At 37.5% G+C, this 26,831-nt stretch overlaps 1 protein-coding gene across 1 annotated transcript; it reads left to right on the top strand.

Annotated features, from left to right (window-relative positions):
• Nucleotides 1-1,176: 1,176 nt before the first annotated feature.
• Nucleotides 1,177-16,866, top strand: kcnk18 (potassium channel, subfamily K, member 18). Its single transcript, XM_066651572.1, has 3 exons — nt 1,177-1,378; nt 5,980-6,117; nt 15,949-16,866. The coding sequence occupies exons 1-3, from the start codon at nt 1,177-1,179 to the stop codon at nt 16,788-16,790; spliced, it is 1,182 nt and encodes a 393-aa protein (XP_066507669.1). The 3' UTR covers nt 16,791-16,866.
• Nucleotides 16,867-26,831: the final 9,965 nt, after the last annotated feature.

The following is a 26,831-nucleotide window of genomic DNA, read 5'->3' as shown; positions in this document are numbered from 1 at the left end:
CTAACCCTAACTAAACCAGTACTTGTATAACACTTACCGGAGCTAGCCAAACGCTAAACCTAACCATATCCACTCCAGCCTTAATACTAATCCTAAACTTATACCAGAACGAATACAAAATTATACACATCACTGTGTACACTTCAGAGCCAATTAGAATGGAACTGGCAGAATCCTGACAGTGAGGCCCGTTTAACACACTGAAAGTAACAAGCTCTCTGACAACCAGAGAATCTGTAGCTTAGACTAGCCACATACAAACAGTCGCTTTTTTTGTTTTCACACATTCCACACTTCCTTAAAAGACACTTCTGAATATTAACAAAGAGAGAACAGCAGTTCCCCAGATTCATAGAATCTGCCTTTAACACATACCTTCATTTTCAAATATCATTAATTACATTGTGGGCTTATCATTTTTCTCACCATACACTCTTAAAATTAAAGGTGCTACAAAGAGTTCTTTGAGCGATGCCATAGAACAACCACTTTTGGTTTCATAAAGAACCATGTTTCTTTAAGAAATGTGTGAGTGCGGAGAAGCTTTTAAAGGTTTGAAATCCTTCACTAAAGCTTAAGGTTCTTTACCCATTTAAAAGATTTAGCAAGAAATGGTTCTTTATGGAAACAAACGTGGTTTGTCTATGGCATCGCTCAGAGAACCTTTTGTAACAGCCTTATTATTAAGAATGTAAGGAAGACAAGTCCCCACAATGCGAGTGTCTAAACAGATTTGGGTCACCACAAAGGGATATATCTGGACCACACACACGCGCACAGAGAGAGAGAGAGAGAGAGAGAGAGAGAGAGAGAGAGAGTAGAGGAGGAGTGGCCAGAGAACACACGCAATCCTCCAGTGCCCTCTTTGCGCATTCCGTGCTTTGAATAGAGCGTTATTGCTGCGCGTTCACGCACAAAGCGCGCACACCTGTCGTCTCTCTCTCTCTCTCTCTCTCTCTCTCTCTCTCTCTCTCTCTCTCTCTCTCTCTCTCTCTCAGCGCGCAGGAATGCTGTGAGCAGACGGAGGCGCCTCTTCGGCAGAGGTGGTTATAAGAGCCCGTGTGGCTCCGCGTGCTGTTGGAACGGAAGGAGGGAGCGGCTGGGACTGAGGCGCGCGCTATTCTCCGTTACTTTATCGTTACTGTCGCCGGACCGCGCGCTCCAGGGTCTGGAAGGATGCGCTTGTTCGCGTGCGCGGCGGCGTTGCTGCCTCACGCGGCGCTGATCGTATCTCTAATCGGGTTCGCACTGCTCGGCGCCGCGCTCTTCAGCACCATCGAAGGCACGAGCGCCGGAGCCAAGGCGCGGCAGCTGCAGCAGCAGAATGAGTACCGCGAGCACGTGAAAAGAGTGTTGACGGAGGCAGGCGGCTACTCCGGTAAAAGCACCCACCCACAGACTCACACACACGGGTAACGTTGATAGGATAAAACTACTTTTCAAGTCATGTATTGATACTTTCACCTACGTTAATATACTCGGATCTAGGTATTCGAGTATCGGCAAATTCATTTGAAAACACGTAAGTCCTATACAATTATAATCAACCTATACTTCCCCCAAGTCTTTTAAGTTACTCTTAAGTTAGAGTATTTTACCTTACAATTAAAGCTTTGAAAGTGTTATGATGATTTACTGAGCTGTGATAGGGAGAATAGCTCCTCTGATGTTGCTACTCTGGGCTCAGCATTCCGTGTTTTTTTCTCTTTGCTCCGCGATAAAACGACAAAGGACTGATATAATACATATGCTATTCTACGTGCTTTTAAATTATTCTGAATAATATCATGTGAATTATAATGTTAAAAAATATACCTTAATGTTAAACTAGTGACTGACAAAGTAGTAGTTTAGATTTCAGTTTACTTCAGCCATAGTGCAAATGAAACAGGTCTCATCAATAATAAAAGTAGATGGAGCAATGCATAATCTCCACAAAAGCAACAAAGTAACAATCACCGAAAAATCTGTCTCTCTCTCAATGAGTCAATGAAAGTACAAGACATATTTTCATCCAGATCCTTGCACAAGGCAGCAGTTTTCTCTGACAGTTTCAAAAATTGCACCCAAACGGCGGACAAAGTCGTATTTACCACTGATAATCTCGGGATTCTAGATACAAGAGTTTACGAGATGTGACGTATATTGCAACCTTTTAACTCTTCCCCAGAAGAAAATGGTAAAGATGCATTTGCATAGTTTTATTATGCATGTTTTCTTTAAATAAAAACCAAATATTATGATCAGATTTGTTATTACTCAAAAACTGTTTAGTTATTTAATGATAAATCACTTTTTGGGGACATATTGTGTACAGTGGGTGGGTCTTCAGCCAAGCTCCCGAACGCAGTGAATCACAGAGTGCACAACCTTCCTTTTAAAAATCCCAGAGAAAATAATAAATTAAACCTTAAATAAATGGTCTATTTATATAAACAAAACTGTCTATTTACCTATTTTTCTCTCTTGACTAATTTGTAAAAATGTTATTATTATTTTTTCTTTTCTATGTATTGATTTAACTATTTATTTATTTCTGTGACAATTTATTTTTTGTATTCATTTATTTCCATGTTTATTTTTTCCTTGCTCTTATATGATAATAAGAGGGCTGTCCATCAATGAAGTCACGGAGCCTGAACATTCTTATTGGTTGATCGATGGTTAATTCACCATAGAAAGAAGATGAGCTGTCAACTCCGGTCGGCAGTAGCAGCAAAACAGAAAACATTCCAGCCACAGCCTCCACAATAAAAAGTAAATAATCCACATTTACACTCTCAGCCAGGTCAGACAAGAGCCTCATTTCTGGTTACCTGTTGCCTGTAGGCCGCATTACCATACTGACGAAAACGACATTCATTCATTCATTCATTATCTGTAACCGCTTAAACAGTTCAGGGTCGCGGTGGGTCCAGAGCCTACCTGGAATCATCGGGCGCAAGGCGGGAATACACCCTGGAGGGGGCGCCAGTCCTTCAAGTTCAAGTTCAAGAAGTTTATTGTCATTTCAGCAGTATACAGTGTTTACAGTACACAGTGAAACGAAATAGCGTTCCTCCAGGACCAAGGTGCTACATAAGACAATACACAACATTAAAGTGCAACCATAAAACAGTGCACACATTCACAGGGCAACACAGACACACATTCACTCACACTTAAGGACACTTTTTGAGTCGCCAATCCACCTACCAATGTGTGTTTTTGGACTGTGGGAGAACACACCAATTCCTCACAGACAGACACCCGGAGCGGGAATCGAACCCACATCCTCCAGGTCCCTGGAGCTGTGTGACTGCGACACTACCAATCAGAATGTTCAGGCTCCATGACATCATTGATGGACAGCCCCCTTATTATCATATAAGAGCAAGAAAATATATATATATAAGCGCAAGGAAAAAAATAAATCAGGAAAAATAAATGCAAAAAAAATTGTTATAGAAATAAATGAATACATTATTAAATGAATACATAAAAAAAATTAAAAAATGATCTGGAGAGAAAAATAGACATTTTAATTTATGTAAGGCTTTATTTATTATTTTCTCTGGGGGGTTTAAATGTATTTTTATATTTATTATCGTTATTATGGATGAAGAAAATTTTATTAAGTCATTTATTAATTATTATTATGTTTTTTTTTGTTTGGCAGGGAAAGGCACAGCCACATATGTGTTAGGGGAGGTAGGGCTTAAGTAGAGAATGTGATTGAACCCTTTCTGCACCTTTATGTTAATGAGACTTTCAGAGATCTGTTTTTTTTTTTTTTTTTTTTTTTTGAGGGGATCAAATTGTATTGTTGGTGGGGTCAATTTAATAATCACTGGATATTTGTGGGGACACGTCACCTCCGTCCATGCTAATTCTATGCCTTTGGTCTGTACTTTCTCATGCACTTGCTGTACTGTACTTGGTCTGTATTTGCTCATGAATGTGGAAAGGACTTAAAGACAACATTCAAGATTTTAATAAAAAAAAAACTTTTATAAAATTCTAAGGATATTTTCTCACAATTTGCTAGCTCTCCAGGCTTTTTGGGTGCCCAAAATGGGTCTAATCTGTTTATGAAACCACAGTGCCTGTAAATTGATTTTTTTAATAATAATAAAAATTTCAGTCGGTACAGTGATGCTGAATTCAGGAACTGAATTGTACCACCACAGAAACAGCAAAAGTTACTACCACAATGACTGTAGGATTTGCACTTGTGTTTATGAGAAATGAACTAGAACTGACTTCTGGGAAAGATGAAACTCTTCTCGAACATCATTTCCTGTGTGAACTCTTTACTAAGTTCACCACCACTGAGATTTGCAATTGAAGACTTTTGCTTCATATCTTTTGTAAATATCTATAATTTGGTTTCCTACATCAGATTTTTGAAATTGTAATAATTAAAAAATAATGTAAAAATTATGTAAAACTGTATACATCTGGGGCGGCACGGTGGCGCAGCAGGTAGTGTTGCTGTTACACAGCTCCAGGGGCCTGTAGGTTGTGGGTTCATGTCCGGGTGGCCATGAGGAGTTTGGTGTATTCTCCCCGTGTCTGCATGGGTTTCCTCCAGGTGCTCCGGTTTCTGCCCACAATCCAAAAACACACATTGGTAGGTAGATTGGCGACTCAAAAATGTCCATAGGTATGACAGTGTGAGTGTGTGTTGCCCTGTGAAGGACTGACACCCCAAGGTGTGTCTACACTACAAGGTGTTTTCATGCATTGTGCCCAAAAATAATTCCACATAGGCTCTGGACACACCGTGACCCTGAATTGTTTAAGTGGTTACAGAATGAGTGAATAATAATAATTTCTCAGTCCGACATGATAGGCTTTCTCTCTTTCACTGCTCATAGCAGAGAAAAAGCATCTGGAGTTTATTAGACAACAAAATGACTTTGAAAATCATGAACCAATATGAGGATTCCTGCTCCATAGGTGGGCGATATTGACTTATTTTTGCTATTTTGGGACAACACAGATAAAGATAAACAAAGCAAAATATACGCAACAAGCATAGAGAAATAAGAGTATTGATATGGCAAAACCAAGTACGGAGAAGAAAGAGAACAAAGTGAAAATGGCTAAAACCCAGACCTCTTACTCACTCATGGGCACTTATTTAAAGGAACAGGCACTTAACAGGTCGTTCTGAACATGGCTGTTTAGACAGGGGAATACTGTTAGCGTCACAAAACAAGACAGGCATATGTATGTTTTGAAAAAGAATGTGTATACATATATGAACTTTTTGAAAACATACACACATATAGTATATATTTTAACCAAAATTCCAAAGGAATCTGCTTCCTGATGTACTGGCTGTAATTTAATCCTTTAGGTCCAGCTCCTATTCTGTTTTCTGCTGCTCATGCTCCTCACTCCTGGAGCATAAGCATTTTATTTTAGGCTAAATGTTTCCAAAAAAGAGAAGAGTCACAGACTGCTGTAGTATCATGGACTACTAATTTTGTAATTTTCTGCTTTTTTTTTTAAAATCTCTGTAACCTCTGGCTCCTTGTTGTTGTCAGTTCCACCTGTTAACTTGATCTCCTCCATGCTGCAAAGCTGGCAGGGGGAACGTTAGCACCTCACTTTGTGCGAAACTGCAGTTAACACAATCCCTTAACACAGTTTAACATGCTTGGAGGAGATCACCAACTTCCCAGATGTGTTATATTAGCTAATAAATGTTCTCTTCGCGCTACACGGCTGCTCCAATTATCCATGCAGGGTTGTGCCTGAAATTAATTAGTGACCTATTCACTACATAGTGAGAAATGTAGAGAATTGAGTAGGGAACCATTTGGATCATCCCTCATGTTGTGTATGAAGAAAGCATATAGAGAATGAACTGAAGGCTCTGCAGCTCGAAAAAAAGGGCCTTATTGTGAGAGTCTGAGAGGAGACCAGCAGACTCCTCAAGCAGGCTAGCAGATCATACTGTCTTTCTCACAATGATCTTCTTGTGTCCAGGTGAGCCTGAGGAAGCTTTCGTGGACATAGTGGGGAAAAACATCTTGACCAACTTCAGTGCTGTGTGGCTCCAGAGTCCTGAGAGGTGGCACTTCTATGGTTCTCTTTTCTTTTGCTGCACAGTCTTCACCACTGTTGGTGAGGTTCAACACTTGTTTATTCTCTGCATCTACACTTTATTTCACTTTCACTCTTACTTTATAGCATAACAGTAGCAGCTTCCTTTAAATACAGTTAAAAGAGGCACCTGCTCTGGAAGAAGGGTGGTGGCTTTTCAAAACCCACTTCCTGCCCCTATATTTTATCTAAAATCTAGACCTAGGATGGCACAAAAACACAAGGGAGAAAAAAAATATGTTTTTTTAAAACTACAGAATATGAAACAATCATTTTATTATTGAAACTTGCACTTGTACACTGGGTTAGCCACCCTTGATCTATACCACGTGTTGCTATCTGTCCAAATGTTTGTAGACCCTTATGATTACTGAATTAGGTAATTACCAGAAATCATCATGCAACATCAGTAACAAATCTCATAAATGTTCTGGCCATTATTGTATGCTATTATATCCTCACAGAAATGTTTCAGCATATAGGGTAAATCCTTTCACAAAAATAGAATTTGTTACTGCAGCAAGCAACCCTTATTAGTTCTCTACAATTCATCTCTATGCTTCTCTCTCTCCCATCTCTCTAAGTGTGATGGTGCGTTGACATTATTTGCATGGCACATTGACACATTGTGTACTTTGCCCATAATGGCCTGTCTAACACAGAGAGAGAAAGCAGGGCCAAGTCTACAGTAACCAGGCCAACCACAGATGGATAGCAGAGTGTCAATAGTATACATACATATTTGCTCTGAGAGAGAGAAAGATTAGAGAGGAAAACAGAAACCTTTAGCTCAGAGGATATGTTACAATTTCTTAAAGACTGAAATGAAACTCTCATATCTGTTAGTAGTACATGGCCACCTCTGCGGGGCAAGGAAACCATGTGTGGAACAGTGAAGAAAAAAACAGCAGCCCTTCAAGGTGTGGTCTAGTGGTTTAGTGACAGTCCACAGCTAGCCTTTTCAACACTAGCATGTTGATATACATTAAATAACAACCACAGAAAGAACCATCTCAGTTTAACCCTCAAGTTTATGTTCTCCGCAGAGTTGGGAGTCTAGTCCATGGACTTGGAATAGTGATTTTGTTGTGACCTAAATTATAAGCTGTTTTGTGCAATATTATCCACTATGCTATATTAAACACAACAAACTAAAGCCTGTCTGAATGGGATTCAATTTGCATTGGGTTTTATTCCCGTCCAAATCGAGCTTGTCTGAGCTTTTCCCCTGAATTCCTCAGGGGAAGATTACAGGCTAAATTACCTAGTGTTCATGAACTCAGTGGTCATCTCTTCATTTTAATCCTGTCCAGATGCAAATCTATGCATTTCAACAGGCACATCTCACTTCACATTGGATAAAATAGGAGCCCAGCACAGTGCTGCATATCATATTTAGCCTCTGAGTATTACCATAGACACTCCCCAAAAATATTTTCAGAACAGTGAAACAGTATCAGAAGAAGAAAACAAAAATCAAATAAAATCAATGAGAAAAAGGAGATCAGGCAGGCTAAAATGATAAAATGAGCTATAATAATGGCAGGTGCAGGTATAAAGCATTGAATTTATATTCGTCTAATAAAAATATAATTTGAGACCTAACACCTCACTTGTGATCATATGACAACATGATAAAATTTGGGAACATGAGTCTCTGACATCCTCTAGTTTTTCATTGCAATCTGGAAGTGAGCATTTTATCACAGAGGAAGCATAGAAAACAGCTTTAATTATGAATGAAATTTAAAAAATAAATATGTCTATGTTATAACACAGTAGTTGTTTATTTACATTTTTACACAGGTTTTATTGTAATGAGGAAAACCTTTTGAATAAGAACATTTTTATAGGTTGGACCTCTGGGCTGCGTCTCTAAATGCACGCAAGATATTGATGAAAACATGATGCAAATGTCTCACGGGTTCCGCCTGTTAGGTTTGTATTATCTCTGGGGAAGGATACAGCACACTTTAGCATAATTTTCTTTACTAACCCTGAAGGCTAATGGCCCATTAGGTCAACTAGGACTTTGGTTTCTGTTGCTTAAGTGGAAAGAGCAATGCAGTTGGTTAGTGACCTCAAAATTACATTAATTTCCCCATATCATGACTTCAGGCAATCAGCTGCAAGTGTTTTCCTTTTACAGCTTTGCTAAGGCAGCTCTTAAGATGATTTCTTCTTTGTCTCAAAAGAGCTCTCATTATTCCTGTCTCTTTGTGAGAACAAAAAGCTTAATATGATAATTTCATTACATCCTGAAGAAAGTAATAATACAGGGAATTTTGTAGATGTCACATAGGAATATAGTCAAGAGATACAAGGGAAAGGTACAAAGAGCTAGGAACAGGAACAGAGGGCAAGGATAGAGGTAAGTACAGGAGACTTTATTTAAAATAAGAAACAAGGATGTTAAATACAGGATGCTAACACAGAGCCAAACACTAAACAAGAACAAAACAGAGCAAAAAGGCAAAACACAGAGCACAGGGTCTAAACACTAAACAAGAAAGCTTTAAACACAGAACAAAATATAATATAGCAAGAACCAGAAACAAGGACATGAAGCATAAACTGCAAAAATACAATGACCCACAAACAGGAACCACTGACATGGACTATAAAAAGACAACACAAACAAGAAACACCTGGGAACTGATAAAAAGGGGGTAGGACCACAAAGGAGGCACAACTAGAGGGTGGAGCAAAGGCGGAGACAAGGAGGGAAACAAGAACCAAAACAAAAAAAGCCATGTGCTAAAGGAGCACATGGTGGGACCCAGGAAACAAAGAGCAGGAGAACAGGAAACAGGGCAAAAGTGTGACAGTAGACATCTGCTCTTCAAAATGTTTATTTTTTTCTGATTTTTTTGTGTTAAGTACATTTAAAATGAATAAATATAGAATTTTAATTCTAGTGCTCTAAAGAGATAACTGTGTTTGCACAATGAAATGTTTGTGTCGACCATGGAAGCACCTTAAAATAATGAATATCACTAGTTAGAAGATGTGTCTATAAACTTATGGACATGTATGATACTTTACTGGAGCAAGCAGATATCAATGTTTCATGTTCACAAAATATTATTTTGCAGAAATGTAAACAGGCCAGTAAGGTAAACACAGAAAGCAAGACAAAACTATGATTTAATATCACAAATAATTTCTAAATTGGATAAGGGGTTAAAGACAATGAATGACGTTAACTGACTGCCTTTTTGAAAACTATTAATGCCACTATAACTGCATTTCCTTAATTAGCTTACTGTGAGCTTAGCCATTTTTTAAGCTTGAACATTCTCATGAATCAACCAGGAAACATTTGCATAATTATCTTAGTCAGCTATGAGAAATGGCTTGGTTTATTTTTGTCGTATTTATGGACCAGTGTCACATACTTAAGCTAAACAGTTGCTGGTGCTCGGGGAATTCCACTAAATAACAGTTCATTTCACCAAGCTTTCGACAGCCTTTGTTTAGCATGTGTGTGTGTGTGTGTGAGAGAGAGAGAGAGAAAGAGAGAGAGAGAGAGATAGAGAGAGAGTGTAAGACAATACAGAGAGAATGAAGTGAGAGTGGAGGAAATAAAAAAAAATAATAATAATCTGACTTTAAATTTGCATTCTCGTGAGGACATGACTATTTAAAAACACTGTTGGTTAGGGGTGAAGTTTTTGCTTTTGTTTTTTGAAAATGTCAATAGTGTCAATTTATTTCAAACTATTATTTCTAATAATGTTCATGAACATTATTAAAACCTCAAAGTCTTTGTCTCGAAATTAGAATAATCAACACAAAACACCAGCAAACACCTTCAAATGGTCCTTTAGTCTGGTTCAGTAGGCTACACAATCCTGGGAAAGACTCTTGACTTAACAGATGTCCAGAATGCAGCCATTAACACCCTCCAAGCATATTGATGGAAAGTTGAGTGGAAGGAAAAATTGTGGTAGAAAAGGGTGCACAAGGGATAACCGCAGCCTTGAAAGGATTGTCAAGAAACTATTCAAAAATTTGGGGGAGATTCACAAGGAGTGGATTGCTGCTGGAGTCAGTGCTTCAAGAGCCACCACACACAGACGTATCCAGGTCATGGGCTACAACTGTTGCATTCCTTGTGTCAAGGCACTCATGACCCAAAGACAATGGCAGAAGCGTCTTACCGGAGCCAAGGAGAAAAGGACTGGACTGTTGCTCAGTGGTCCACAAATCTTGTTTTTGCTCCCCTCTGCTGAAAAGCTTTATGGAGATGCAGCGCTTGATTGGCCAGCAAACCCCCGACATTTGTCAAGAGGAATATGAGACACCAGACCCAACAATGCAGACGATTTGAAGGCTGCTATCAAAATCACCTGGGCTTTCACAACACCTCAGCAGTGCCACAGGCTAATTGCCTCCATGCCACTCTGCATTGATACAGTAATTCATGCTAAAGGAGATCTGACCAAGTATTGAGTGCATATATATATATATATATATATATATATATATATATATATATATATACTCTTTGAAGTGAATTACTTAAATAAATTATATTTTGATGATATTCTTATTTATTGAAATGCACATGTGGATGGGGCCTGAGAGAGGCTACTGAGAAGACAGGTTCTGTTTGTTACAGGTTGTATGTCTACATACTGCCACCTGCTGGAGCTGAGGAGAATATTGCATACACGTCAAACAGGTGGTTATTGATGCACGACATATCGGCGGCTGATATGTTATTTGCCGATATGTGGATGTTTTTAGTTATTGTTATCGATCCGATATTGGAATTTTAGCTGATATTATAACCGATAACTTGCCGCCTTTTTGTGTCTGCGCATATGAACTGACGCCTGTAAATACACAACTATGTCTGATACTTCAAATATCAGCGACGCTCAGTACACACACACAGACAGCGGTGTAAACACACACAGCAAGTTAAACGACATAAAGATGCACTCTACCACCACAGTGCACGAGCCCTTCTTATATAAAACACATCAAAATAGATGGAGTCATTCAGCGTCTAAATGTATTAATGAAACACGATTATAAACGATTTAAAACACTCGCATAAACACTCCCTCAACTACCACAGTACAGTCTCTCCCTCGCTCGCTCAGAGCCGCCATATGCTGCTCTTTCCCTCGCTCTCCAAAACAAACCCGATGCTGCACTAATTAGCGCCCCTCTAGAAACCATTCATGCGGAACCAGCGGTACATCTTTGATAAAAATATAAACGAGCTACAACTAATATACTGAAAAGATAAAATTAAAAAGTACAGAGATGTACAAATACTGAAGAAAGGGCTTGTCCTATGATGTAATTGGAACAGTTTTGTGACAGCAAAACAATTTTTTTAAGAATCTAAAATTCAGTTTCCAGGTCAGAAATCCAGGTCAGGCTCACAATTCCTCATATGTTATTGATGAGGACTTCAGTGCAAGGGACTGCAGTGTTCTATGACTAAGAATATAGCTTTGTAGTTCTCTGTAGGTTTCCGATGTGGAGATCCAGAGAAAGTGTTGTGGCTGATTTGGCTCCGCGTCAGGTTTTTGTGTCTTCATCCATTAGTCACTCTCTGCGGATATGCATTTGTTCTGAGCACCAGATATGTAGGTACTCTCAACAATCTTCCTAAGAACCTTAAATTGATTAATGGAAGAGCCAAGTAGGAGGAAGAGGGCCATTAACAGTGCTCTGCTCTATAGGTTGCAGCTGATGTCACTGTGTAAAGTAGCAGCCATATTGGGGACCTATGTATTACCCAAACATTTAAAATAAAATAAAATCTGTAATATTTAAATTGTTTTATTGTTTCTGTCAACATTTTAGTCCTTATTTTTTCCTCATCATGTTTGTAAATGAAGCTCTGTTCGTCTGTGTCAGTAGAAGAGCTTAGGCTGTGCCCCAAAATGGCACCATACTCCCTACATAGTGCACAGCACAGATAATAATACTAATAATATAGACCATAATTAGATGCTAATTTGACAGAGAAACATGAACCTTATAACTCACTCAAAAGTCGACATACAATGTACTCTGTGAGTGCTCAGGCAATTATTTTATGACGCACCATGCCCTACGAAGGAATTCGCTGTGGCATGAAAACATCACTTACTGTTAATCATATATTTTCAGACAGATTTTCTTAAAGGTTCAGCCAAACCAGATGAATTATTAAAGCAGACAGTCATGATAAAACATTATCCTCCAAAAATCTGTTACTCTCAGAGCACAGGGACAGTAGGGTGAGATTATGTACCCTGTAAACCGGTGAGGGGTGGGATGAAACAAAAGAATTTGTGGCTTGTGTCTGTCTCTTACACACTAAAATAAATCACAAGTGAAATGAGACTGAAGCTTGTATATCATCTGTGTATGAAAAACTCACTAGAGTCAGATGTGCTAACAGTTTATTAGATCCTATCACGAAAATGCTAATGTACTAACAGATTTTAACAGTCTTTTTCTTCCTCATTATGCCAAGCTATGGGACCCTTTATGCCACTTACACAATGAGGTGCTGGGCATCTGTGCTTTTGAGTGTTGTAAAATCCTCTCTAGTGCAGGTAGAGGAGCTGTCTATGAGACAGATCTAGCCTGCTTTCTCATTTATTTATATTAGTGTTGTGCTCTGTAACCAGACACTCTGTCCTCAATATGGCACCCAAGCCAAGGAAAAAAAAAAAATTACATCATTGCAACCCATGAATACACACATGCCCATAGTTAGATATGACAACACACAGGGTCCACAGTTTTAAGAGCTATAAAAATAAATTAGAAACTAAATAAAACTAAAAAAAAAAAAAAAATCAAACAGTAAAAAAAAATATATCAAATTTAAAAACCCAGCAGTTTGACATCTCCTCTGAGACAAGTGCATGTTTGATTCAGTTTAGATTTGTTTATATAGTAGCCGCTGTGTTTGAGAGAGGACAGAAGCATGCGCCTTGCATCAGCACATACATAGACAACATATGCCATTTTTGCTTTGTAAGACAAAGCAATAATTACTAATCTAATTACTTTTTTTTAAATGCTCAACTACTGTACTAATATTACTAATATTATTAATACTACTGTATTAATAATAATAGTAATAATAATAATAACAACAATAATAATAATAATACATTATATTTATATAGCGCTTTTCAAAACTCTTACAATAGTAAACACATTCAAAGATATACAAAACCGAGCAAATACAGAATACAAAACATTAACAAACAGAACAAGCATGAAAAGATTAAGTTTGAGGAGTATTATAAGCAAGGGAGAAAATATATTTTTTGAGGTTTGACTTGAATATAGAGAGTTGGAGTTGGAGAATGTTGGACTGAAGGCGGAAGAGAGTTCCAGACTCGCGGAGCAGACCTAGAGAAAGCGCAATCACTGTAGCTGTGAAGGCTGGAAGGAGGGACAGTGAGCAGCCCGGCTGAGGAAGACCTGAGTGTGCACATGGGTTTGTAGGGATGGAGAAGAGCAGACAGATATGAAGGTTATTTAGAGCTTTGTAAGTGAGAAAAAGTATTTTGAATTGAATACAGTACTTTATGGGAAGCCAGTGAAGATGGAGAACAGACATTATGTGTTGGTGAGAGCGAGTTCAAGTGAGAAGTCGGAACACTTCTGAAGACTGTCTGTGCATCCAAGAAACAATTTGTTGCAGCATCCACAAAAAAAAAACAAAAAAAGTTAAATCTTCTTATGCAAAGAAGAAACCACATTGACTGTCCAAAGTAAAACCTGTATCTCTATATTTTTTTAAATTTTTCATATTTATTTCCCCTCTCCAATAAAGTTACTCTTTTGGAGATACATGTTTTATTTGGACAGGATCCAGAAATGCTGCTGACTTCCCTGGGCCTGAGCTCATTTAAAATTGACATGTTAAAATTCACAAAATTGATAAAGTCCTGTGGTGCGACAAATCAAAAATTTGAATTCTTTTTGTAGATCATGGATTTTGCGTCCTCCAGGCTAAAGGGGAGAGGGACCATGCAGCTTTTTAAAAGTGCGCAGTTCAAAAATCTGCATTCATGATGGTATAGTGGTACATTACTTCACATGGCATGGGAGACCTGCACATCTGTGAAGGCACTGTTATTCATGCATTCATTCATTATCTGTAACCGTTTATCCAGTTCAGGGACACGGTGGGTCCGGAGCCTACCCGGAATCATTGAGCGCAATGCGAAGGCACTGTAAATGCTGAACAATATATGAAGGCTTCAAAGCAAAATGCTGCCATTCAGAAAGCATAACTTTCTTGTTTATTTTAGCAAGACAAGGTTCCTAAAACACTTACTGTGTTGTTAAAAGAATAATTGATGAAACAGAGCAGTAAGTCTTACCCTCTCCCCATGTTTTTGGAATGTTACTGGCATCATCTGAAAAATATGAATTAAACATTTTCCAAAGTTTCAACTTTTTCCAAATTAAAATGTCTTTGTACTGTTTTCAGGTTAATACAGGATTTACATGATTAGCACATCATTGCATTTGGTTTTTGTTTACATTTGGTCCAATGTCCCAGCTTTTTTGAAAATTGGATTTGTATACTGATGTTCTACATAATATTTTTATGATTTACTGTTCTGAAAGAAAAGTAAATCATAAAAACATTATGTAGAACATCAGTGGTTGGTCTTAACATGTTGACCAGTCAAAGACATGGGACAAATCTCAAGTTTGTTTCCCCACATTGTAGTATAATAAGGAAGACATCACACATATGAAACATCAGGAATTATATGGTTGAAAAGTGTATATGCAAATGTTTCTGTACCCAGTGATATTTTTTGTTGACTTTCTAAGTGAAAGTACATTGGCAACTGCATCACCAGACTGATCATCACCAGAAAGAGCAAATACATGATTAAGCATATAACTAACCATACCCACTACTACCAACTAACACCCTTAATAAGACTCTTATTATAAGTATTTGTAGTTAAAGCTGGACGTAGAAGCTGAGCCACAGTTAATGATGCTTTCATGAGCATGCTGAAGGAACAGCAATATGTTGTCTGCTGTCTGTTTACATTTGTAATCTGATCCTGTAGCAGTCTGTGAACACTATATCTAAGAGCTGATAACAGCTTAGTTCACAAAAGTACAAACCACAGAGTGACAAGGAAGCTGTGCTAAAAGCTAGCAATATTTCTCTCTTCTTTATTGCCATAAACAAACTTCATCAACAATTTAGTCAGCAAAAAATGTTTCCCCACTACACAATATATTCAGCCATATTCAATGCCTGGAACTTTTGTGCTGCAAGCTGTGAACTTGAGCTACCAGGAAAATGTGGAAAAAACACTAATGTGCCACAAATTAGGTCCTATGTGCATGCCAGAATCATTCACTTTAGACTATGTGGAGTTGTAAGATGATCTAATAAAATGAATTATATGGAATCTGACATAATGTAAACAACTATTATAAAAAAAATACACTTTTAAATGACTTTCTTAAAAATAATGTCAGTCTTAAGAAACATTGTTTGTTTAAGAATTTGTAAATCACATGGTTAAAACAGTAGTAGCCGCCATCTTAAAACCTTTTTCATGTTTGAAGATGTCAAACTGCTTTTGAATGCATATACCCAATTTATTTGGAAATTACAAACCAACATATTTTGGGCAAATACCTGTTGATTTATGCAAGCAGAATTAGCATGCTGCTAATGCCATTTTAGCTTATATTTTTAGCTGCATTAGCTTTGTGGATAAGAAACTAAATTAAAATATAGAAAATATAAATAAATAAACCCACTGTCCTTTCAAATAAACACAATATCAGTTTCAAATAAACACTACTTTATAGATAACCTCCATTCTCTTTCAGGTTATGGAGATCTGAGTCCTGTAACCCAGACTGGCAGACTGGTCTGCATTCTCTATGCCATGGTGGGCATCCCACTCATGCTGCTGGTCATCAATGATGTTGGTGATATTCTGGCCATGCTCTTCTCCAACAGCTATAAAAGACTCCATTCCAGCTGCAAGCGTTATTTCTGTCGCATTTGGAGGCCCCACCTGAAGTCTGGAAAGTTTGCTGCTGTTAGTGATGGCACCTACGTATTTGGCAGAGACTTTGGTATGCAAGAGTCGCAGGACGAGCACAGAGTGACCATCCAGTCGTCCATTAAACAGATGACAGAGCAGCTTCTGTACAACGTGGAGATTTTTGACCGCATCATCACTAAAGAGAAGTTCAAGCGTAAAAGTCCACTTGTTCGCTCATGCTCCTGTCCACAGCTAAACCAAATGCCCCCTCCACCTAAAAATTTCAAGATTGGGGACATAACTTCCATTGGCCAAGAAATGGACCGCTTCAATGTGCCCTTCCTGGTCATCCTCTTAGTGGTCTTTGCCTACATCTTGCTCTGGGCGTGGATATTGCCCATTTGGGAAAACGAATTAGAATTGTTTGATGCTTTCTACTTCTGCTTTATCACCCTCACAACCATCGGCTTTGGGGACATTGTGCCCAAACACCCCAAGTTTTTCATGCTCACCTTCCTCTTCATCATCATGGGTATGGCCATCATGGGTATGGCCTTCAAACTGGGACAATCACGTATTATCAGCTGCTACCGTCACCTCATCCACTGCCTCAGCTGCCTAAGTCTCAGCAAAACAACCAAATATGATATTCAGGGGCAGGGAAAATCCAATGGAAAATAACGTGGCTGTGATAAGAGTTTGAGACATTCTATCTCGTAAAATCTGTCAGTTCTTTACATCAAAATAAAGTGCTAATTCAAACCTGTCCATGTAGAAGATAAAAGACGTTGGAGTGTAAAAGTCAGTGACCACTGAAAGGCCACCAAGTACCAAGTTATTAATTTCAGAAAATAATTCTTATATACAGTAATCTGATTAAATGGGATGTGGAAAAACAGTGGAATTTTCAAATATACAGTCCAAAAAATTAGTAAGACCTTTTGTATGATTAATCTGCCCCTGTCCCTTAATTAAACGGACTACCATTCTTAAACAATAATGGAATATTTTCATAGCTATATACTCTGAGGCAGAAAACTTGCTTTCTTTAGAACTGAACATTTTACATCATTCTACATCAGGCCACTCTCAATAAATGTATAAATATAATTATACATTTATATTATACATTACATTAACTGCATTTCTGGGAAAATGTGAGTGTTTACCAATGTATTACACATTAGAAAAAAAATTTCCCCATCAGATAAACAGCACTCTTCTCTTTGAGAGAGAGAGAGAAAGAGAGAGAGAGAGAGAGAAAGAGAGAGAAAGAGAGAGAGAGAAAGAGAGAGAGAGAGAGAGAGAGAGAGAGAGAGAGAGAGAGAGAGAGAGAGAGAGAAGAATGTCAAGCTATACACTCACTTCTGATGTGAACAAACCAGATGTCAGCACTATCCATGGGTCTAAAAGGATGTGGAGCTATTAAGAAGTACTTACTGTGAAAAGGAAATAGACACAATAGAATAAATCAAAGAAAGCTTTTGGTGTTTACAGGACCACGAATGATAATGGATGAGTATGAGGAGGAAAATGTCATGTTTTAAAGGGAACGTTTATGATTCTGCAGAAGTGCTGTTCTTTCTGGTTTGTTTATTTTCAGAAGCTCTGTGTCTTTTAAAGTGAAGTGATATGTTTGAAGAAAAAAATACTTTTATTTGTATGAGGCTGAAGTTTAATTTGTCTACAAGTATTTATTCACTGTTTACCACAGAAACTCATTTGTAATTTGAGATATGTCAATAGCAGTTTTCATGTTTACTTTCATACAGATAGCAGTCTCCCAAATTTGGCACCTATTTCACCTTAAGTAATCCAAAACAGCAAAAATAATTAAATATTGCACACCTATGGAGCTGGAATACAGCAATATCCTCATCGTTTTTTCATATTTTTCAATGTTAGGAGGTCTATCTAAACAACACCGTTTTTCTGCAAAGAGTAGAAAGAGAAAAAGAGAGAGTCTAAGCATATCCGAAAAACATTAGACAGATTTTGAGCATAAAACCAAGTGGAGATAAGTGGAGAACTAACAAAGTGTGAGGTAAAGCCCTCAGAATTTTATAAAAAGTGTTTTTAAATTAAAATTGTGAACATCAGCTTCAAGAGTCAGTAGTGCCAATAGTGTGCTTTAGTCTAGAATTCAGCTTAATCTTGTTTTCAGAATCTGGCCCATAATGGGATTTCACAAGTATTAAATTATGAAGTAATGTGGTTTTTGGTCTTACAGGTTTGGAGGTGTATGACAAATGTTTACTTGTCCAGGAAATTGGAGAGATCTGACATGCTTACATTATCTCACATCACATGGTGCCACTAGTATATTTAAATGCTGGTATGATGGTTTTATAAGTGCCTGCTAAAAAGCTTTCTGATTTTAATTCTTGCTGAATCTACAGCGATCTGTAACTGAGAGTCCAGGTCGCTAGGATGGTCTTCGTTTTCCTATTCCTTTAACTCAGCATGTTGCTAGTCAGTGCAGGCATCTGTTGTCTAATTACAGAATTTGCAGTTAGTGTTATCTTACAAGCATGATTCACTGGGCAATGTTTTTATCAGCAGTTTTAAATGATGTGATGGAGCTTCAGGTCTCTCAGAGAAAGCATGGGCAGGGTGAGAGGTTCCTCATTATGCAATATGCATGTAGCATTTCACCTGCAGCAAGTGCCTGAGTGGTAATATTTTCTCCCTTGCCTGAGGACTTTAATAAATAATTTTGATATGTTAATGATAAAATTAACAATGTGTTGTTTTTTTTTGGGTTTTTTTTTTTTTTTTTTTTTTTTTTATCTTTTATTGTTACATTTGCATTAAATAGCATGTACATCTCTGTGCAGTGACCAAATAAACCTTCAATAAGCACCCAAAGAAGAATTTTAAATAAAGTTGCTTTAACCAAAATTCATGTTTAAAGGAGTGCTGTGTAAGAAGTGGCTTTTTGTCTCCCGAGCTCCCACCTATGGAGAGGAATTAGTGCCAAATTAAAATGCAATCACTGCAACAGGACAATTGATATGCAAACAAAACACGCCATTGTTTTTCCATACTAACATGAAAAATATGTGCCAACATGTTTTCATGTTGCTTGATATCCTTACTGAAAAATACACAAGGATTTACATTTAAAAAGTTACATGCTGAATTTGTGTCAGAATTGAATCGTCACTTCAAATGTAATCAGTGCACAACTGCTTTACATCGTGAGATACTTAAAAAAAATAAACATGTCATTGAAATGCAATAAACATGAGATTACTTTTAAACACCGACATGTAGAAAACATGGCATAATGAAAAACAAATTTTCATCACATTTATTTAATATCACTCTGTCTCTTATCAGAAAACAATGCATGTTGATTTCCATTTAAATAATAAAATGCTGAATTCGTGCCAGAATTGAACATAAACCAAAACAAAAAGCAGTCAGCTCAACTGTATTGTATTCCACAGTGTGGTGCTGTCTATTACCATATTTACTGCCAAATACACCCTACTGAGTAAAGTCAGTCCAATACTAACTCTTGTATGGCTTCTCTCGCTCTCCTTCCTCCTTGCTCTCTCTCCAATAATGTCCGTACCAGGAAAAATGCAATAGAGACTTCTAGCAAGGTAAACACACAGGGGCTGTGTGTTGTAAAGTGTTACACATCTCTTACGAGTGATCTCCCTCTGGTTCTGAAGCTGTATGGTCAGTTTTTTTTAGAAACCCCGGGAGCAGTGAGAGAAGCACTGTAATGGTATTACAGGTCAGAGGAAACTCACAATATTCTTTGAAGTTGTCATTTTTATGTAAAAATACTACATAGTGTTCTCTTAACAAGTGCCCAGACCAAGATTCCAGGATATGGATTAAATTTTTATAACATAAAAGTTACCTTTTCAACATTTATATTTAATAACTGAGTGGTCTTTGCCATCACACAAGGGTTTGTGTTTGAGTGATTTATGTGTCTGTGTGTAAGCCACAAAATACAAATCCAAGTCAACTGTGAAGTCTTTAGGCTACATTCAAATTAAAGATATACAGGATGGGCCATTTATATGGATACACCTTAATAAAATGGGAATGGTTGGTGATATTAATTTCCTGTTTGTGGCACATTAGTATATGAGAGGCGGGAAATGTTTCAAGATGGGTGATGACCATGACGGCCATTTTGGATCCAACTTTTGTTTTTCAATGGGAAGAGGGTCATGTGACACATCAAACTTATTGGGAATTTCACAAGAAAAACATTATCATGAGTTATATTATCATGAGTTATATTATTTCATAGTTATATTAAGTTTCTGACCACTTATAAAATGTGTTCAAAGTGCTGCCCATTGTGTTGGATTGTCAATGCAACCCTCTTCTCCCACTCTTCACACACTGAGAGCAACACCACAGGAGAAACGCTAGCTCAGGCTTCCAGTATCTGTAGTTTCAGGTGCTGCACATCTTGATGTTATGGTGTGGTATATGGGGAACAAAGATACGGGGAACGTGCCAGCTTCAGTGCATAAAGAGGGAAACACATCATCATCCCTATACTATTCATCATATACATGCTGCCACTTGGTCAGATCATCCACAGCCATGGTGTTAATTATCATGTAATGCAGATGATACTCAAATATACATGAGCACCAAAAATACCTCCACTCTGTCCCCCACTGCCCTTATTTCCTGCATTCAGCATCTGAGACACTGGTTGCATGCCAACATTTTGAAACTCAACACAGAAAAAAACTGAAGTCTTGCTCACTGGCCCCAAGTCCACTCTTTCAAAAATTTCTGATATCACATTTAACTTTGATGGTTTAGCTGTAAAAACCTCTCCAGTTGTTTGCAATTTAGGTGTACTTCTTGAATCCTTTCTGTCCTTCAAACCTCATATTAAGGCCCTAACCAAAACATCTTTTTTCCATCTACATAATATTGCTTGCCTTCGTCCCCTGCTTTCTGTTAAGGACGCTGAAATTCTGGTCCATGCTTCCATTTCCTCCCATTTAGACTATTGTAATTCTCTCTTCATTGGCCTTCATTCTACGACCAGACACTCCCTTCAGTGTGTTCAGGACTCTGCTGCTCGGGTCCTCTCTTATTCTAAAATATCATATCACCCCTGTTCTTTATCAGCTCCACTGGTTACCTGTCTCACTCCGTATTTAGTTTAAAGTTCTCCTGCTCACATACAAAGCTCTGCATGGTCTGGCGCCAGCCTACCTTTCTGAACTTTTACACTCCTACTGTCCTACAAGATCACTGAGGTCCTCTGAGAGCGGTCTTTTGTCAGTACCAAAATTTAAACTGATTACCGCTGATGGTAGATCATTCAGCATGATGGCACCCAAGTTCTGGAATTCATTACCAAAAAAGTCTTTGTCTCTGCTCTTCATTTTCTGCCTTTAAAACCCAGCTAAAGACCTGGAAGAAAGATCTCTTCTCTCAGTACTTTTGCACTCTGCAGGCATAAGTGTATTCCTCTATTATTATTTTTTTTTTCCCCTCTCCTCTTTGTGTAAAGCGACCTTGGGTATTAGAAAGGCACTATATAAATCTAACTTATTATTATTATTATTATTATTATTATTATTATTATTATTATTATGTAGCAATTTTGCATATCCAGTGGCCTTGAGGCTTCCATTGATGAAGAATGGCCCCACTATCTTTGTTCCCCATATACCACACCATAACATCAAGATGTGCAGCACCTGAAACTACGGATACTGGAAGCCTGAGCTAGCATTTCTCCTGTGGTGTTGCTATCAGTGTGTGAAGAGTGGGAGAAGAGGGTTGCATTGACAATCCAACACAAAGGGCAGCACTTTGAACACATTTTATAAGTGGTCAGAAACTTGTAAATAACCCATGAAACAATAAAGTTACCATTGTTTTTCTTGTGAAATTCTCAATAAGTTTGATATGTCACATGACCCTCTTCCCATTGAAAAGATAATTGAAGTTGGATCAAAAATGGCTGACTTCAAAATGGCCACCATGGTCACCACCCATATTGAAAAGTTTCCCCCCCTAACATATACTAATGTGCCACAGGAAGTTAATATCACCAACCATTCCCATTTTATTAAGGTGTATCCATATAAATAGTCCACCCTGTAGTACACACTGATCACCCATAACATATGGCATTGTTTTTACACATCTTCTTCTTCCTTTGGCTGTTCCTGTCAGGGGTACAGCTACAGTGGATCATCTGATCCGCATTAACAACAAATAACCAACGTCCCTGTTTGGGTACATTTGTTACGTTCACTGTAGTACTTTATGGATGCTCGCAACAAGTCCTATCCTAGAACTAATCGAACTTTCCCAAACACCCATTCCTGGAATGTTCTGTAACGTCCCAGTAAAAAGTGGTATTACAATTAGGATATTCCAAAAACATATGTGGGATTGTCATTAAGGACAGATCAAGTTTGCATGAAAAGGTAAATGATAATAAAATGCATTATCAAAGTAATTATCACATCCTTGTTCTAAGCTAGCCCCTTCCAGGGTGTGTTCCTGCCTTGCGCCCAGTGGTTCCAGGTAGGCTCTGAATTGGGTAAGTGGTTACAGACAGTGATGATGTAGAACAAATGAATGTTCTAAGCTATCTGTTTTCTGTAACCTGTGACTTGCAGACTCTCACTGATCCTGTTCTAAACCCAAAAATAAACACACAAGCACAAACTTTCTGGCTCAAAGGGCTGACATAAATTTGTAAATGAATGAGCTGGTAATTATTTTGGCAACTACGGCATTTCACACTTCATAATTCACAGAACTGATCATTAGTTGGAGACAAAATGGTTCAAATGAGTGCCATCTGAATCAACTAACAGTAAAACAGTCACTTTTTACATTAAGAGAGTTATAATAATCTAATAATTTCCAGAAGACAGTTTAAGAACAAAAAAGCCTTGTGTTCAGTCCTTTATTGCAATATTAGAAGTCACTTAAAATGAAACTTTCTGCAATATATGTTACATTTGAAATACTCATGAAGGCAGTTTGGTTAATTCACAAGACAGGGATTGCTTTATATTTTACCCCTCATACACTGACCCTGGATTTCTTTTATATTTATGTTTTTTCACAAGATGCAGTGACATGCAGCATAACAGTGGCGGTTGTGGCAAAAATTAACCTGTGGTATGTGTTCTGTTTTCACAATTAAATTCACACCTTCACTGAGCTGCTCACTATTTAACATGGTAATCAAGCCTTTGGCTAACAATTTTACATGAGCACACAAGCTTCCTCCATGGTGGATTTATGTTGTAGTGGGTTGTGTGGTTTTGTGTTGTAATGGTTTGTTGTTTATCTGTGATCTGTTTGGCTCTGCATGCATGTTTAACTATAAGAGTGCAGAATTAGCATTTTTACTGCCAATTTCATTGTCCAACCATTTCCCCACTCAGAATCATAAACATCATGAAAAAAGGCTAAAGACAATGATCAAAAGGTCAAAGATCAACTTGCTTTCTGACAATCACGTTGGTGTACATGACAACCACAGTGGAGAGAGAGAGTGATCATACCTCCCAAATGAAGGAAAGAAAAAAAAACCATGGACAAGAGTGTAATGAATAAAAAATACATCCTCACTCCAGAGAAAAGATGTGGCCAACAAACAGCTGCTTTTTTTCTGTTGTGAAAGAAAGGTGGCAGGGCAAATTTCACAAAGGCATGTAGGCTATTTATTAAGAGCACAATTTACATTGTATTGTGATATTTGATATGTTGTACACGTTACTCTCACTTCCTCTCTTTCTCTCTCTCTCTCTCTCTCTCTCTCTCTCTCTCTCTCTCTCTCTCTCTCTCTCTCGCTCTCTCTCTCTCACACACACACACACACATTCCATCTGAGGTTTTACCTGAGTCCCAAAAGGATCACCTGTATGGACCCCAGAGCCACATTCCTTCCGTCTATTGATAGCATACCAACACACAAATCAAATTATACAGTCCAAAGACCAGAGACCTTGGAGACATTAGAGTTCTCTAAGACAAACTTGATGCTCAGGTGATTATGGCTAGATATAATTTAGTATATTTACACCAGCAATATATTTATTAACTCATTTGTTAGTCTTGTTGTGTGTTTGTTTTATGCAGAAAATGAATACATGACTATGATAAAAAGGATTTGTGAAACACACCAAGCTCTGCTCCTCTGTTAATTGTAGTTTATTTGGTCTTTTGAAGTAGAGAAATTACCCAGCAGTGCAGGACACTGGCTCTTCGGGACCTGATCTGAACATCCCTGGTCTACAGTAAATGGAGTTTTAAAATTATATTAAGTAAACAAATACAGAAAGTAATTTTCTTCCACTTTGCAAACAACAGGCATGAGGGCTACAGCTGTTAGGGGACTGCCACTGAATGTAAAGGAGCTTGAACCTCTATTAAAGATCTGCCTGTTGAGTTGCAGTATCGTTTGATAGCTCTTGTTATATGAAGCCTGACACTTTAAATAATAATACAATAAAACTGATTTTTTTGAAAATCACACATTATGTGGCCCTTTAACTAAAAATCTAAATGTTGTTAATTTATAAATTGTGGATCATAGAATTTCTGAATGCATCATATTTAGGCATTTACCAATATTTTTCCCTTTAATTTGTCATTCATTTAGTTCACTGCATCAGTTAAAACAGTTCTTCAGACTATTTAAAACATCCATCCATTATCTGTAACCGCTTATCCAATTTTAGGGTCGCGGGGGGTCCAGAGCCTACCTGGAATCATCGGGCGCAAGGCGGGAATACACCCTGGAGGGGACGCCAGTCCTTTATTTAAAACATTTTTTTCTTAATTTTGATTCATTTCAATTAAACAGTGAATATCAAATGATTTTCTCTGTTCTTCAGAACTTCTCAGGGAAACATAACATGTAGCCAAAGAGAAACACGGCTCCAGAGGTCCTTGACCTATGAGTACTCTGTTCTTCATTCTGACCTTTTTACATTTCACATACTGGTGGTAATAAAAACACCAAAACCACAAAGGCTCTTTTTTGTTGATCTGCACTACCGTGTTTCCATATTTAGAGGAACTACAGTTGTTTCAGTTACTGTCTGAACCTTGGCTTGAGGTATGAGGTCATTCAACAGACCTCCCACACTCATCTGTATCATCTTCCTCTGAATCTGTCTCACAAAAACTATGTCGACAACTGAGACAACACATTTTGCACAAAAAGGCATTTGGAAAACTAACATTTTTAAATATTTTTTATATTTATTTTTTTATATTTTTGTTTCATAAACATGCTTTGTAAAATTGTCTAAATGTGTTTGGCTGCTGTAAAGAACAGATTGAATTTTCTGAATATTTATTATAAATAATGAGCATTTGACAGGTAGAAGACACTACATCTATGAAATGGAATAAAAATGCTTAGTTTTACTACAAGTAACATCATACAAATCATACGTGAAATTGATTCAGTTTAGTAAAAAAATGTCTTGTGTTTTCATGAAGATAGCAACAATATTGTAATGGTTCGGTAAACACATGGAAATGCTTTCACTTCATTCACAGTTCAGTAGAGAACTCAGAACACTTGCCCCAAAAGGATGGAAGTTTGTTTCTGTATTTCTTTTCATTAGATGATGAAAGAGCCACCACTAAAAATCATGTATCATATTTATCATGTACATATGTTCAGCTTTATAGAGTTAAGAGAGTAAAGCACCCCAGGTGTGAATAATAATAATAATAATAATAATAATAATAATAATAATAATAATAATAATAATAATAATAATAATAATTATAATTATTATTATTATTATTATTATTATTATTAGTAGTAGTAGTAGTAGTAGTAGTAGTAGTAGTATAAAGGCTGTACTCTTCACGCTTCTGGAGGGCTTTGTGAATATGAGCTTGTGGCACTAGATGGCCCCAATGCGCTATTATGGTTTTTCTTTTCTTTTTCGTTCTCTTTTTTCCTTTCTTTTTTATTCGGTTCCACCTTCCTCTTTTTTCCATTTTTACTGTTTTCTTTTTTTAACTTCATCTTTTTGTCCCATGTGTTTTTTCAAGTTTTTCTTACTCATTTATATTCAGATGTTTCTCCTTTTCCTGTATTTTGCTCTTTTTTTCCTACTCTTATTTTCCTTTTCCTTCTTTTCTACGTCTGCTTTCCTGCCTTGTAACCAATATGTTTTTTATATGCAGGTAATATTATTTGCCTAAATCTGCGCGTTAAATCCTGCGCGTGTCTTTGTGTGTAAGTGCGCAAGCGTCAGTAGATGGCGCCAGTGCGCAGCCGCGCGGCGGCAGAGGGACAGTATTCCCATAAATAACACCTCTGGATATTTTTCTGTTTTTTTTCTTTGTTTACTTGACTCAAATGCGTATAATTTACGGTTATTTTAGTTATAAACACTTTGTTAAAGTGTATTGTCACTTTCTGTGGATTTTACTTCGTTCATGGACTATTTTGTTTCAACAAGTGGTTCCGTTCTGTTGGGTTTTAGCTCATAGACTAAAACAAGAGTATCACGTGACAAGGTAAGACGAAAAAATATAAAAACAAAAGAAAAAAGAAAAACTTCAAACCAAAAATACTTGGTATTTTATGTGTGTATTTAATTAACTAAATTAATCATTTGTTGGAAAGGGGGCGTGGATTAGATTCGTGACGTCAGTAGGTGGTCAGGTAAGTATAAACGGAGCCCATCGGAGTAAAAGTCTAGTTGGGGTTAGACTGTG

The sequence above is a fragment of the Hoplias malabaricus genome, chromosome 1, assembly GCF_029633855.1.
Source record: "Hoplias malabaricus isolate fHopMal1 chromosome 1, fHopMal1.hap1, whole genome shotgun sequence".
Lineage (NCBI taxonomy): Eukaryota > Metazoa > Chordata > Actinopteri > Characiformes > Erythrinidae > Hoplias > Hoplias malabaricus.
This window is presented reverse-complemented; position numbering and strand designations above follow the sequence as displayed.

Coding starts and splice junctions, on each gene's coding strand:
- kcnk18 (XM_066651572.1), top strand. CDS start 1,177: ATGCGCTTGTTCGCGTGCGCGGCGGCGTTGCTGCCTCACGCGGCGCTG. Junction 1,379..5,979: donor GGAGGCAGGCGGCTACTCCG/GTAAAAGCACCC, acceptor TCTTGTGTCCAG/GTGAGCCTGAGGAAGCTTTC. Junction 6,118..15,948: donor CACAGTCTTCACCACTGTTG/GTGAGGTTCAAC, acceptor ATTCTCTTTCAG/GTTATGGAGATCTGAGTCCT.